This window comes from Lissotriton vulgaris, chromosome 3_2, assembly GCF_964263255.1.
Source record: "Lissotriton vulgaris chromosome 3_2, aLisVul1.2, whole genome shotgun sequence".
In the NCBI taxonomy this organism is placed as follows: domain Eukaryota; kingdom Metazoa; phylum Chordata; class Amphibia; order Caudata; family Salamandridae; genus Lissotriton; species Lissotriton vulgaris.
In genome coordinates this window covers 196786073-196802553 of record NC_141690.1, presented here as the reverse complement: position 1 = coordinate 196802553, position 16481 = coordinate 196786073, and the positions used below count along the sequence as shown (strand labels likewise).

General features: G+C 44.5%; 1 protein-coding gene across 1 annotated transcript in view; it reads left to right on the top strand.

Moving 5' to 3' along the window:
- The window catches only part of NSD2 (nuclear receptor binding SET domain protein 2), a 1128833-nt gene that overhangs the window by 182726 nt on the left and 929626 nt on the right, over nt 1-16481 (top strand). The window contains exon 4 of the mRNA XM_086964209.1: nt 15257-15423. Coding sequence (XP_086820335.1) covers nt 15257-15423 — 167 coding nt within the window. The remainder of the gene's footprint in view (nt 1-15256; nt 15424-16481) is intronic.

Below are 16481 nucleotides of genomic sequence, written 5' to 3'. Positions count from 1 at the left end.
AGGGGAAGTGTGAAACAACAAAGGGTTTGGCTAAAGCGCAGTAAGGCCGCGCCGTATTTGATTCTCAACAAAGCAAGTTGCCAATACTGCTGATCTGATTTAGATAAATTAAATGCACAATGACTGAAACAATTGTAGCATTATGACATGACAATTTTATGGCTGGATTAGTCTTTTTTTATTTTTTAGAATGTTTTCAGTTATTCAAAACAACAATACTTCAAAAGATTCTAGAGTAATTCCAAAGAGGGAGAGGGAATATAAAAGTTTATAATCTATTTAATTATGAGAAAATGAATTTTTTAGTAAGAATAGACACACAAAAAGGAGAATTATGCTAAGGAGTGTTTGGCTCTGCAATCACACATCTCATTCGTCAGCTGTCGTTCAGTCTACACACTCATCCTACCCATTCATCTCGCATTCAAACAGTGTGTAAGTGAAAAAAGGGGGAAAAAAGCAGGGAAAGCTTAAGTAGCCTCACCAGGGTTCAAAGTGAACCTTTTATTAATGTATATGGTGGGGAAGTGGGCATTCAAGGAGGGGAAAGTAGTTATTGCAGTTTTAAAACTTCAGGGCATCTAGGGATGGGTGAGGTTGTGGTGGAGACAGTAGGAGGGGGATTGGGAGAAGAAAGTTTTACTAGTAGAGAAAGGAGAGTGTGGTTGAGTTCTCTGGGGGAGAGAGGAGGAGGAGGAGGAGGGGTGGTGGTGGAAGCAGATGGCATTTAGGCGAACAGAGCAGGGATAGGCGGTCAAAAATGGATAGGTTTTGTTCTGAGGCTTGGTTTAGAATGTTTCTGTAAATGGTTATGTATAGTCATAAGCACTGGAATAGATTAGCACTGACAACCTACTAAAAGTGGGCCAAACACTTCTCTAGATTCTTCCCAATTTCAAGTCAATCAAATGTTGCACCCTCTCCTTCTCAGGGAATGCTTCCAGTATTTGGAACTCTCTTCCAAAAGAACTGTGTGACAACCATTCTTCATATACTTAAGTAAAAACCTCTATCTCTCGTCAACACATACCCAAACCCTCCCTCCCAAGTCAATTATTCCTGCCCAGCTAGATACCCCGACCTCGAAACTTACTCGTTCATCCTGACCTACAATTCCATGGCTTATGCATCCGTCTCCTGTAACTACCTCAGAACTAAACTGACATTCCCCTCCATTATTTCCACTGTATATTTTGCCCTTGTTTCATATTGCGTATCTTTAAGCTTTCTTATTGTACAATATTTTCTGTATGTATCCTAATGTTTAATATCCTCTGTAATCGCTGTATATACATCCCTTTTTCAAGTGCTCTGATGCCCTCTGGCCTAGATCGTGCTATATACAGACTTCTTCTGCTGTGCTAGCCAGTCCACTCCGATGCCACTGTGGGGGAAGCTGGATTTTTCCATCAAGCTGCTATGTTGTGTTTAGTAACCATGGCAGCTATACCCAAAAACGTCTGATATGCTTTCGAGCCACCGGAACCCTTTATAACCCCAAATAGCAGTATTAATGGGGAGAGCCACACTTCCCAGCCTAATTCCTCAAAGTTCTCTGGTCACTGCCGACCCGAATCTTTGGATCATCGGACATAACCATATCATGTGGTAGAAATCAGTGGGGGCGTAGGAACAGCGGGGGCAGGAAGAAAGTCTGTCTGGTGTAACCTTATCGAGCTTAGATGGGTACAGTAGGGATAATAGTTTTGGATCAGATGGAGCCGGTAAGAGATAGTTATGATGCGACGAGCCATCATGGCGTCCACCAGTTAATCTTCGAGGGGCCCAACCAGTTCTACCAGGATGGTCTAAGGTGTTCCAGCGTACTAGGGCCATTGATAAGGGTGAGGAAAATCTGTGAGACGCCCCCCTTTCCCCAGCGTGCTCATGAGGAGTTTGGATCCCAGGGGACTTAATGCAGGAAGAAAAGTGGTACGGGGTACCTGAAAATGTAATGCATGGCGCACTTGTAAGTATTTGTAGAATTGAGAAAGTTTGTGTATAGGAGTCTTGAAGCTCTTGAAGGTTGCTTAAGTAAATCCCGAACCGTATGCCACCTAATTGCAATATGCCGGTGAGGTCTCATTTCCGGAACCCTATCCGCGCGGACACTCCCTCAACCTATATACACGCAGGGTGAGAGAGGCATTCTTGTAAAAAACATTTTTAGGGTTCAATCCCAGAAGCACTGAAAAGAAATGACAGAAATAAATGCTGGTTCTCTAAGTGCTGTAATGAATTCTTTTATTAGTTTGTTTTACACATAAAAGCCATGTCAGTCAATGCGTTTCACCCTTGCGGGCTTCTCGGCTATGATTCGATCCGCTTCATGCAGGGTATTGGCCCAGGTAAGCAGATAATATCTCCAATGAATATTCAATTAAAAAGTCCGAATCGGAGTGCTCAGGAGTACCCGAACAGAGAATGGGAAATGCCGGTTTTACGCAAGCTGGGACCTTGAAAAAGAGATGTTGGGGATGCGTTTTTGATCAGATGGCCGGGAATTTATACATATTCTTTTCCCCTATTCCCCCTCATTTAGAGGCTTCTCAGGAAAATGAAATGGTAACCAATCCGGCTAATAATCATTGCTGCTTGGTGGCCCAGACAGCAGTGGTTCACTGATCTTCTGCTTTTATCGGACGAGAATTGCATTTAGCTGGAGCACCAGAAGGATTTTCTCTCTATGAACCACAGGCAGGTCCTTCAACCGAACCATACTTCTCTGCACTTATTGGCCAAGCTCCTGAATGCCATGAACTGCAAAACCTTGATATATCCTGGAGGACTGAAGAAATATATTGGAAGGAGCCAGAGCTGATACTACTAACAAAACGTATTACCTAAAGTGGAAGCGTTTTTGCCCTTGGTGCCAGCAATATAACGTCCACCCTATTTCCTGACCTCAAGAACAGGTTTTGCCATACCTTCTCTCTCTAGCCGATTGGGCCTGGTGCATTGTTCCATTAACTGGTATCTAGCGGCCAACTTTAGATGCAGATGATCAGCAGGTTCTCCTTCTCTGAAGTCGAAAAGACTAAGCATGCAATTTCTTTTTTCATAATTAATCTTTTTATTATTTTAAAAACAATGAAAAAAGAATAAACCTATCTGGTGCCATACATTAAAACATCATAATAGGGTGGACTGGTGCAATGACAGGATAGACGTGGAGCAACAGAAGCGTCACATTAGACGCTTGCGCTAGTGAGTACGAAGCAGGATTTGCAGCATTACAATCAACAAACAACTTAAGCGTAGGCCTTCAGAGCCCGCTCGCCCATAAAATCAGAATACTAAAAGCATGGCAACCAGACACTGGAAATTAAACAAAATCAGGATATTTCACCAATATTAGTAATAAGGGAGAGACTAAAAAAATGATTGAGGAAAAAGAAACCCATAAGAACAAAAACAAAAATAAACAATAAACCCATCCCCCCCACCCTGCACCCCTGCATATGGCTATCGCCTAACCCCAACTAGCAGTGTGCCCGTCTCCCCAACTAACTTAATTTCTAAAAGTAAAAAAGAGAAAAAATGGGGGAGGGCATTTCCGCATTGGCTTATCCCCTCAATAAAAACATCATGGTCAACTTGCCTACTAAACACAGTATTGTCACATCTGATGAAGAGCTCTTTCAAACCTACTCACAGGGCAGAACTAAAATTTCTAACTTGGACGGTCCTTTGCTATTATATTAGCTCTTACTCCCACAGGGAGAGTGTCTAAACTCCAGGCTTTCACAATAAAGAAACCTTACTTAGAATTAAAAAAAAATACTGATTCTCTGAAGTAATCCAAAGTTCATACCCAAAGTTCCAACATATTTCCATCTCCACTGACCTGTTGTGTTTTAAGGTTATATATATATATATATCAGGAACACTCCAAACTTCAGCGTGCAAGTAAGGCACTGACTCCGTGAAATTTGATGATCCCAAAATAAGTTTTATTCACTCATTTAGGCTGCTTGTCGCGTTTCGGCGGTAAGCACCCGCCTTGTTCACAACATCTTAACAGACTGTGGTTACATTTATACCCCTCTGTCATTGCATTACATCATGCGTGTTTCACTCTTGTTTTTAGGCACATTCTTGCTTGTTTTACATTATTTCGACCTGGTCCCCATGGCAACCTCGGGTGACGCCTAAGTAAGCTTGACATAGAAAAGTTACTTTCACTTTCATCATCACGAATTACGTCACCCTCCCTCTCACGTTTTCTGGTTTCTATAGAAACCTTCCGGCAATCTTAGCCCAGTGATTTTCCTCCCTTTCGCTCTGCGTGCGGCGCGCTGCCCCCGTTGAGATGACAGACGTTCGCGCGCCCCTGTCTCTCCATTCCCCTCAGTGCTGGTAAGTGTTTGTATTGCCCCTTGACAATTACTCTAGTAAATCTGTCGGGTACATGGTGTTATTAATGGCGTTTTTAGGTATATTCGTTACTCCTTAGTCTGTGAGCGCTCGCCACGATAATTTTAATAGTATCGCGTTTATGTCGGGTGCGGGAGTGATTGGGTTAAAGTTGCACTCCGGTGGTTACGGATGTAGTATCGCAAAATAATGTGTTTTGTAATACGTGACTGCTCGGGGACCCTTGGGGAACTATGTATAATTGTAAAGCATGCCTGCGTTTGTCTTAAACCCCCGCCGTAGCGCTGCGTTGTGTGCCTTGGTCTGACAATTCAATTATATCACATCATTTTAGCAATGCTATATGCGTTCGTCAAACCTGGTCGCCTTCTGCTACTTTAGTCGTCTCCTAGTGGACAGGCGTTCTGGCGAGTTACATTGTTTGCGCTCGGCGTAGCTCATAACCATCTCACGGCATGCTCTATTGTACATGTAATTACAGATAACATTTCTTAGTCATAATAATCACACTTAACCCATCATGGATATTTTACATGCACATTCTGATTGGTGATAGTTACTCCCATATTTTTTGTGTGTGTATAACAGATGATATTGTTGAAAATGCTGCCTAACAAGCTGAAACTGCTCTCGGGGTAATGATTGTGCTCTTATATACAGTGATAATTGAATTAAAACTGAACAAAAAGATGTTTTATCTGGAAGGGAGAGAGTTCTATTTTGGAAGAGGTCTGTCTTAACTCTATTTCAATAACGGCCCTGATATCATATTACAGGTGTACACTAAGGGCTTCGTCAGAGTTGAGGCCATTAGGTGTTTTTGAATTGAGTAAAATAATGTACCTGGATTCCAATCTTCTCAAACTCTGGAGGCGATTTCCACCTCTAATACTTTTTGGGACATTATCAATGACAAAGTATGTCAGTACTCCAATGTCTCCTGCATGGGCCGAATTGATGTGCCTGGCCACAGGGTAGGCCGGGTCATCATTGGTGACTGCGCGAAGATGCTGGAGGACTCTTACATGGACAGGGTGAATAGTACTCCCCACATATCGTTTTCCACAGATGCAAGTTAACACATAGACTGCGTAATCTGTTTTACAGTTGTATTTACCTCGGATCTTGTATGGTTCTTTCTAAAGGGCACCTCTACTTAGTGTTTACACCGTGTTTACACGCCTTACACTTGGTGCATTTGCTGAACCCCTTAATTTTAGAAAGCCAATCGCTAGATTTCTTGATTGAGGGTGCATTGCAGACTAAATGATCTCTCATGGATTTTGCCTACCTGAATGCTATCATTGGCCTGTTGCCACATAATTCTCCAATTATAGGGTCTTTCCTTACTAAAGGCCAATGTTTCGTTAGTATTTTCCTGACTTGGTTGTGATATGCATTAAATCCTGTTATTAGTCTAGGGGGTTCCCTCTGACGGGGTTGCCCTGTTTGCTCTTGTCTCTGAGTGAACAGGAGATCTTTCCTATTGGTCTTGCTACATTTTGAGTCTGCTTTACTGCAAGTTTTTTGGCTATACCCTCTCTGTTTAAGTCTAGTGAACAGGTTCTCTTTCGCCTGATCTAGCCCTGGTTTAGTGCTGCAGTTTCTAGTCATCCGTAAGCACTCCGCATAGGGAATTGATTCCTTGAGGTTTTGCTGGATATATATATATATATTATCCTACTGGCAGTCGTCAGTAGGTATATATAGTTAGGATTTTTTTCCTATGGGATTTCTGAAAATTCTATGTCGAATAACTTTGGCGTTTGTGGACGGAATTGGCTGAAATTTTCAGGAAAATGGCACATTTTGTTTCTGAGCAGCCCCTTGGGGGGGTTTCGTCAAGGGGGGGCCGAGAAAAAAGGGGGGTCCCAAAACGTGTTTTTCCCATTAATTTTTCCATAGGGCGGTTGGAATCACTTTTAGCTCGAACGGCTGAATGGATTTACACAAAACTTGGCAAAATTGTAGATATGGTTTGCCCGACGTGCCTTTGCTATGTCTCAATATATGTTCTCCAGTAGATGTTGAGAAATTAACGTTTTAAAAAACAGATATATCTGTGACAGCGCTCCGGTTAGCGCCCCGGTTTGCGTACCTGACGCGTAACGGAACTTCGCGAAGCGAAGCTGATTGGCTCTCCGGTGTCTGTCAACATTCTAAACAGTCTGGAGCGGCCGCCATCTTGTCTCTCGGTAGGATCGAGAGACAAGAGGTGGTGAAAAACGAAGGGGGAAATGAAGGGAAGGGGGCAAGGTAGACCCCTCCTGACCCCCTAGGATTGATGAGGGGGATATTAAAGTGCCCAGCGGGGAAAAAAATAAAAAAACATTTTTTTGCGATATTTCGCTGTAGAGGCGCGTCCCGGTACGCGAACCGGGCAGCTAACCGGCAGCGTAACGGGAGTCTGAGGAGAAGCTGATTGGCTGTCAACATTGTAAACAGTCCGGAGCGGCTGCCATCTTGTCTCTCGGTAGGATCGAGAGACAAGAGGTGGTGAAAAACAAAGGGGGAAATGAAGGAAAGGGGGCAAGGTAGACCCCTCCTGACCCCCTAGGATTGATGAGGGGAATATTAAAGTGCCCCACGGGGCAAAAAATAAATAAAACCTTTTTTGCGATTTTTCGCCGTAGAGGTGCTTCCCGGTATGCGAACCGGGCAGCTAACCGGCAGCGTAACGGGAGTCCGCCATCTTGTGTTTTTGGAGCGTCCGTTTTGCGTACCGGGTAGCGTTCCGGTAAGCGTAACAAGGGGAAAACCAAGAGAAACAGTAAAATAAAATTTAAGGGAATAGATTTCCACCAAACTTGGCAAAATTGTAGGGACTGTTTGTTTGATGTGCCTTTGCAAGGCCTCAAGATATGTGCACGTGTGGATTTTGTCTAAGGTTAAAAAAATATATATATCTGTAAGCGTGCTCCAGCGCGCTTACGTTACGGGTTTTGTTTGCGCTGCAGAGCCGATACGTCACGGTTATGCGACGCGTCATGAGGCGTCTCACGTGGCTACGTGATAAGTCACGTAATAAAGAATATATTTTACAGCTATAGATATATACTTTTAAAAAGCCAATGAAATTCACTGAAAAAACCATAGGTTATAGACCATATATAGTTAGGAATTTGCATTTACAAAACCTTAAATTCACTGAAAAAACCATAGGTTAGAGACCATATATAGTTATGTCATCAGTGATGTCACTGACCATGTCATGAATGATGTAATATGTGACATCATCAGCATTGGATTGCGGATGCGCGAAATATATAGTTAGTGCAACTAACTATATATGGAATTTCATTCGCTTTATATCAATAAAATGTCCAGCTAACTATATATATATTGGTTGGCGGCTGAAACGAGCATTATTGAAAATATATATATGTGTATATATATATATATATATATATATATATATACACACACACCCCACCCCCCGAACGTTGCATACTTTTGACGTAAAAAGTTGCTTGAAGTTCTAGCTGCATCGCACAAATAATTTACATACTACAGATGTGGCAACCAGAACATGGTAGTTCCGTTTTTAAAAGCCACCGAAGCAAGATACATTTTAGCAGCCATTCAGTTCCGCCATTCTAAGGCCAGTCTTCCTTTCAGAGGAAAGGCAAAGGCACACTCGATCAGGAAAGTCTGTCAACTGTAGCCCTGTGAAGTGCTTATTTAAATATATTCCGTCATGCAACATGGAAAAACAGGCATGCGTTTACCCAACACTATTACCTGGATTCGGTGCACCACATAGATATAGCTGTGGGGCACCGGTACTTCTGCATCTTTTGCAATAAGAGGAGCCTTTTATCATAGAAGGTGTATATTTGTACCTACTATCTGCTTTTTAGTTGTACAACAAGATTTTACAATGCATGGTATAACTATTCATTATTCTGATTCAAGCATGTGAATGTATGAAAGATCAATACTGGAGAAAGAAACTGGTTACCTACCTGTATTTCCAGTAATGGTATATTTCATAGATTCACACACGACACACCTGCCTCCCCTTGGAGGCTCTCCTTTTCAAGTAGTGACTATTCTCACTAGAGCTTAAAAATCTGAGGCAAGTTGTCTCTGCTGGTAGTGTTCTGCAAGTGCTATTGCCTGAGTGGCTGTATTATGGTTCGTTTTAAATTCTATAGATGAACTATAAAAGTCAATGTATTCTTATTGTTGGAAGCTATGTATGCTATTCCTACTACTTTATAATGTACTGTGGGACTCCCACCTAGATGACTGGGATGATTCAATCATGTGAATCTATGAAAGATACCAATGCTGGAGAACGAAAGCTACAAGTAAGTAAAACGTTTTTTGATTAACCTTCTATGTACCTTGGTTGAGCATCATTTATAGTTCTTGAAATAATTGTGGAACCAAATAAAGGCCTGAAGGAGGAACCGTTATGATGGGGGTTGTTTCCATATTGTGAAAATACTGTAGGTTGTTGCTGCCTACTATATTTAGTAGAACCATTGAGGGCACTGTTGATAGTTGTAATGCCTCCTCTATTACAGTACTATCGTGTTCGAGGCATGTGGGCTGCTGAATTCATATCTGTGCATAGATCGCCACCTAGTGTTGGGTCCGGATGATTGCACATTGTTGTCCTGGAAGAGTCTTCGAAGTATCACGAGATAGGTGGCTCCTCCCCTGGACTTCAGTGTGCATGGGCATCCTCTCCATCCTCAGATTGTTTTTTTCCGCCATTGGGTTCGGATGTTACTATCTTAGCTCAAGTTAGGAAAACTTTCAACAAAGCCAAAAGGCTTTCGACAGCGTCAGAATTGTTTCGTTCGGTACCGGTAACTTTGCTTCGAGAGGACATTGAGGAATCAGATGGTTTTTCTGTCCACACTCGACCCGATCTTCGATCTACAATGGAAAGAAGCCCATTCAAGAGGTGTCCACTTTGCAATGCAAAATACCCGCACAACGATGTCCACCCGGTGTGCAACAAGTGCCTGTCCCCGGATCACAACGAAGCCACCTGTATGGCCTGTGCCCGGTTCAGGTCAAAGAAAACTCTTCGGATTCGACGCGCGGCTCGATTGGAGTCGCAGAGACTAGCGCCTGTTCCAGAAAACATCTTTGGAACCGAAGACTAAGAGGTCATTGATCTGGAGGATCGGGAATACCACTCAGATCCGGCTTCGGGCCATGACTCAGAGTATGACGCCGAAGACGAAGAGGCCCTAGAAGAAGACGGAAACGTCGTCGAAGATGTAGGAGACTACGCAGAGGCCCTTGGGGCCGTAGAAGATAGCTCAGGCGAGGAGCTAGGCCCAACCGGCTATACGGGGGGCGACGATGACGCACTCAATAAGGCTAAGGTCGAGGGATCGCCACAAGGCCCTACCCGAGATCTACAGACTCGTTCAAAAGCCCCGCATAAAGGCCCGGCTTCGAACATTGATAAAGAGCCGTCAGTATCAAAACCGCCATCGGTCGATCCAAAGAAATCGAAAGCATCTCTGCCAAAACCGAAACCAAAAGTGCAACTAACTCTGGTCGGCTCCAAGGCCTCAAACCCCTCGGAGCCGAAGAAACAGAAAATGGCCGTTGATGCCGAAAAACTCAAGGTCGTCGAACCGAAGGTTGGGGCACCGAAGACCAAGGTCAAGGCTGTCGAACCAACTAGGCCGACGCCGAAGGGAGCCAACACACACAAAAGGCTCGAACCGAAAGAAGGGGTAGATCCACGGTCGAGGCCTGCGGACAAGACGAAGACTGGCTCCAAGGACCCGGTCGAGTCGACGCAGCCGAGTCCATTCATAGCCAAAGAAGTGTCGGAGTCACTCCAACGCATCAAAAATAAGGCTACAGCGGATCAAATTCGGGTTGCCACCCACGGTGCGTCCGAAGATGTTCGAACCAAAAAGAGGTATCGGAGCCATTAAAAAAGTGTTGACGTGGAAGCTACTGAAGAGCCTGAAGAACAGGAGTCGAGGCAATTCATCGACTCGGAAACTGGTAGACTGTCCATGTATAAAAGGAAAATCATACCAGAAACACCCATGGAGTCATATAAGATTCCTTAAAAAAAGGAGAGGGATTCAACAACGTCACCAACTCTTGTGGAACCCCTCCCTTCCTATGGACAAGAACCTCAGAATATTTCACCCACATACTCAGATGTGGATGCAGGGGATGACGAAAATGAAGATGAGGCTTATCATGTGGACACTGATCCCGATGATCAAAACCAACCATGGGCAGACCCGGCTGACCCAAGGGATCCGCAGACTGCACCTGACACACATGTATACAGTGTGAAAACATCTCCTACTGCCTTTAACGCCCTTATTGAAAGAGCGGCAAGTAACCATGACGTCGAGCTGCATGCTGACCCTGTGGAGGAAGACTTTCTGATAGACATTTTTCCGCTTCAGAAAGAACAGTCAAAACCCTGCCCATGCTAAAAGGTGTCCTTAAGCATGCTGGTTAAATTTTGAAGGAAACCACTAGGGCCAGGGTGTTGAACCCAAGGATTGAAAAAAAAATATAGACCGGCACCTGTGGACCCTACTTATATAAGAGGACAGTTGCCATTGGACTCATTAGTTGTTTATAATGCACGTAAGAGAGCAAACTCCCAGACTACTGCTCCTCCTCCTGACAAAGTCGAGAGTACTGGAAACTTCATGAAAGAGGGTGGCAGCGCAGGCAGCTAACATCTGGCGCATTGCCAACACTCAGGCACTCTTAGCAACATATGACAGGTCCTATTATGATACCCTTGAGACACTTTTGCAACACCTACCAGATCAGTACAAGGATGGTGCAGAACTACTGATCCAGGAAGGAAAGCTTATAATCAATGCTTCCATCAAGTGCGCCCTAGACACGGCTGACACTGCAGCCAGGGCCATTAACACTAGCGTTATGTTGAGGAGACATGCCTGGTTCAGAATCTCGGGATTCAAACCAGAAATACAAATTTCTATCCTCAATCAACCAGTTAAGCCGGACTACTTATTTTGCCCTGAGGTTGACACCACCCTTGAAAAGATTAAAAAAGACACGGAGACTGCAAAGTCTATGGGGGCTCTGCAGTCACAACAGTTTCGGGGTGGTTCCTTTCGTTGCTCCAATACTAGGGGACCTTCAAGAGGCCAATCCACACAACAAACACAGTACAGTAAAGGAGGTACACAATCCACCTACAATAAGAACAACCGGGGTGGATATCGTGGAATCAACATCAAGGGCAGAGGAAAAGGAAACAACAGTTCTTGATCCTCTGCCAATAACAAACAGTGACGCCCTGTCACTGCCCCTGACCATATAACACCTGTCGGGGGGAGACAACAACAGTTCCTGCCAGTCTGGAAGTCCATCACCACAGACAGGTGGGTGAGAGACATTGTCCAGTACGGGTATTGTCTGGATTTTACATCCACTCCACCCAACATACCACCAAGACACCGTCCTATGTCTGCAGAGCACTTGCACTTATTGCAGCAGGAGGTCATCAGCATGCTGCAAAAAGGAGCCATAGAGCTCGTGCCTGTAGAAGACCAAGGCTCAGGAGTGTATTCTCTGTACTTTTTAATACCCAAAAAGGACGGGTCTCTCAGACCTATACTAGACCTCAGGCCTCTAAACAGTTACATTCTGTCAGAGCATTTTCATATGCTCACCTTACAGCAGGTTCTGCGGTTACTCAGTCAGGGAGACTTCCTCGCAACACTGGATCTAAAGGATGCGTATTTCCATATACCCATACACCCATCACACAGACAGTATCTCAGGTTCACTATTCAAAATCAACATTAACAGTTCAAAGTCCTCCCTTTCGGAGTAACGACGGCACCCAGGGTGTTCACGAAGTGTCTGGCGACAGTAGCAGCACACCTAAGGAGACAGCACATACATGTCTACCCTTATCTGGACGACTGGCTTATTCAAGCAAAGACAGCCCAGCAGTGTGCCAGCCACATGTCCCACACCATTCATCTTCTTCACTGTCTTGGATTCTCGCTGAATTATTCAAAGTCACATCTTCAACCCGTCCACGTGCGACAGTACCTGGGCGCGACAATAGACACTCTGGCAGCCAAAGCTCCGCCAAATTCAGCGAGGATAAACAGCATGCAATTGCTGATACAAAAATTCAAACATCAACACTTGCTTCCAGCAAGAGTGTTCATGCAGTTGATAGGCATGATGGCCTCCTGCATCTTCATAGTCCCGCACGCGAGACTACATATGCGCCCGCTGCAGGAGTGCTTGGCACGTCAGTGGAATCAGGCTCAAGGACAATGGAAAGACCTAGTGTTGGTGAGTGGTCGGGCATACAACTCTCTGCATAGGTGGAACCCACAAAACCTTTGCAAGGGCCCACCGTTCCAAGAGCCTGTGCCACAGATTATACTGATCTCCAGGGATGGGGAGCTCATGTACTCCACTACGCAGTGCAGGGACTATGGACAGCACAGCAAAAGAAGATGCACATCAACCTTCTGGAATTGATGGCAATCTTCATGGCAATGAAGGCTTTCAAAGTACACTTGTGCAACAAGGTCGTGTTGATCCGGACGGACAACATGACTGCCATGTACTACATACAGACAACATGACTGCCATGTACTACATACAGAAGCAGGGAGGTACACACTCTCCACAGTTGTCTCATCTGGCTCAGAGCATGTGGAAGTGGGCCATTCAATGGAACATCTTCCTCATGGAGGAACACCTCCCGGGCAAAGACAACCAGATGGCGGATCTGCTCAGCAGACACAGCCACCAGATGCACGAGTGGGAGATGCATACATCAGTACTCCAACCGTACTTCCAGCAGTGGGGTCATCCGGAGATAGACCTATTCGCCACAAGGGAAAACTCAAAATGCCAAAGCTTCGCCGCCAGGTTCCCACATCCGCAGTAACAGGGCAATGCGATATGGATGAACTGGTCAGGCAGGTTTGCGTATGTTTTTCCCCCAGCGCCTCTAATACCGCTGGTGGCCCGCAAGCTGAGGCAACATTCGAAGACACTCATCCTGGTTGCTCCACGTGGGCACGCCAGCCATGGTACACCACGCTAGTAGAACTTTCCGTGGTACCGCATCAAAGACTGCGGCTAACACCCAGACTTTTAACGCAGAGCCATGGCGAAATTCAGCACCCAGATCCGCAACAGCTTAACCTGGCGATCTGGCTCCTGAAGTCTTAGAATTTGGCTACCTCAACTTGCCACCAGAATGCATGAACATCATCAAGGAGGCAAGGAGACCCACAACCAGAGCATATTATGCGGCTAAATGGAAAAGGTTTGTCATATATTGTAACAATAATGACGTTGACCCGCTGGATGCATCTATTCAAAACATTATCTGTTACACTTATGCATATGCAATCTGGCGTACAGTTCCATTCGTTTACATTTATCCGCAACAGCGGCTTATCTTCAAAACAGGCAGCACCTCTCACTATTCAGAGTGCCTGCCATTAAAGCTTTTCTGGAGGGACACAAGAGTGATCCCTCCCAGACACCCACCTTCACCTGTATGGAACCTGAATGTGGTCCTCACCAGACTGATGGGACCGCCTTTTGAACCTCTACACTCTTGTGAGATTCAATTTCTTACATGGAAAGTTGCTTTCCTAGTAGCCATTACCTCACTAAGAAGAGTTAGTGAACTCCAGCACTAACCATTCAAGAGCCATTCATACAGGTCCACATAAATAGTTGTACTACGCACCAACCCTACGTTCATGCCTAAGTTGATTTCGCAGTTCCACGTGAACCAAACCATAGAACTGCCTGTTTTCTATCCTAATCCAGAAAATGTCGCAGAGAGATCTCTACACACATTAGACGTCAAGAGAGCTCTTATGTACTATATAGACAGAACTATGGATTTCAGGAAAACAAAACAACTGTTTGTTGCCTTTTCTCCACAGCACAAAGGCAACCCCATTTCCAAAGCAGGAATAGCCAGATGGATAGTTAAGTGTATACAAATTTGCTACGCAAAGGCTAAACGCACACTAACCATTCCTCCAAGAGCACACTCCACACGTAAGTTAGGAGCATCCATGGCTTTCCTGGGGAATATTCCTTTAGAAGAGATATGTAAGGCAGCCACATGGTCCACTACACGTACATTTACGAAACACTACTGTGAAGATGTGCATTCAAGACAGCAGGTAGCTGTAGGGTAGGCTGTTCTCAAAACTCTTTTTCAGACTGCTGCAGCTGGCACGGGCAGCCGCCGCTAATAGGAGGGACTTCTATATAATCTATGCACAGATATGAATTCAGCAGCCCACATGCCTCAAACTGAATATGCTACTTACCAGTATGCATCTGTTCTTGGCATGTAGGGCTGCTGACATTCATATCGCCCACCCTCCTCCCCGGCGCCTGTAGCAGCTGTAGCATTCAGAATTACTATGGAGCATGGACATCACTCACTGTATTACACTCCATCTCTGCCACAATGGCGAAAAACAATCTGAGGATGGAGAGGATGCCCATGCGCACTGTAGTCCAGGGGAGGAGCCACCTATCTCGTGATACTTCGAAGACTTCCAGGACAACAATGTGCAATCATCCGGACCCAACACTAGGCGGCGATCAATGCACAGATATGAATGTCAGCAGCCCTACATGCCAACAACAGATTCATACTGGTAAGTAGCATATTTGTTTGGTTTCATTGAGAAATTGACATATTGTATGATCTTCATACTTTTCTAAATATATCATCTGCATAAACAAGTAAACAATTGAGATTGATCAATAAGGTGTTACATTAGCTTACAGCCTATGCTGGCTTGCTGCTGTCAAAGTTTGCAAGTAGTAGTTATGTTTGACAATAGTTGTTTTAGTGTATTGTTTTGTGTTTTTTTTTTAGGTCAGAAGAAAAGTTCTTGGCAATACCATGTTCAGTTTTTCGGAAGTGCCCCTGAAAGAGGTTGGATACCGGAGAAAAGCCTGGTAACGTTTGAAGGACAGGAGCAGTTTGATGAACTTTGCCAAGAAAGTGTTAAATTGGCTACTACTAAAGCTGAGAAAGCAAAGGTATACTATTTGAATTTTCCAGTTAGCCTTTGGGAATGTTTTCAAAGACAGTTTTTGAAAAAGACCAATATAATTTGTGAAAAGACCAGTGTTTTTGTATTGGAATGCTAGCATTGTACCCTGTAAGGTAATATGAGAAAACCTGGGCTTACCTTCTAGCAATTTCAGATCAAAATAGGTGTTTCTTTTGAAAAAGTGTTAGTTTTAAGCACCAACACAAAAAAATAAAATCCTTGAAAATTCCAAAACAGCTCATTTAAAAGGATCTAATTAATCAAACAATACCAAAATGAAATGCTGGAAAATTGACTCCTAGCACACACATTTAGAATAAAATGCTCAATATTGCACGGAAACAATGGCCATCTATTTCTGGATTCGTCTACATACCTTTTCCAAAGTGCCCACTGAGGCTGCTTTCTCACCAAAAAGATCTATCAGTAAACTTTTCTGCCCTGCTAGTGCCAGGAGACCATGCATTGTGGCATTTGCTTTAAAGGTTAGTGAACTCAATTGCTCACAATTATGTCTTGTTGCTGAAGTATTCAGGCTACGAGAGAACTTCCTAAGTCTGGAAGCACCCTCAACAGCACTATGGCGGCTGGGTGCAGAGTGTTGATTTCCAATTTTATCCAATGGGGAATAGAGGGCCTCTGGTAGATGGCTGCTCACGAGCAGGCCACAGGGTTGCGGGAGCAAAGCTCCTGGACTTAACCTCCGGGCAAAGGGAGATCGAAGTTAGCATACAAAGTGCACCCTCAGGGGCGGACCGGTGCATGGTGCTGTTTTGGCTTCGGGTTCCCTGTTGTTTTCATACTCTTCATGGCTTTACCTCACTTACAATGTCTTAAGAATGGACTTGGACACTGTAGGGGTACAGTGCTCATGCAGATGTACCTTGTTAGAAATGGGGATCTCTAGTTGGCAGAGGTAGGTACCTTTGCCCAAGTAGGGACCCTTCTTTCTAGTGGGGGCAAGGGAGTTTTCCAGCTTGAATTTTTTTCTGGATTCACATGCTGTGCATTGTTCTACCATCTAGTGGTTGGGCCCAGAATTGT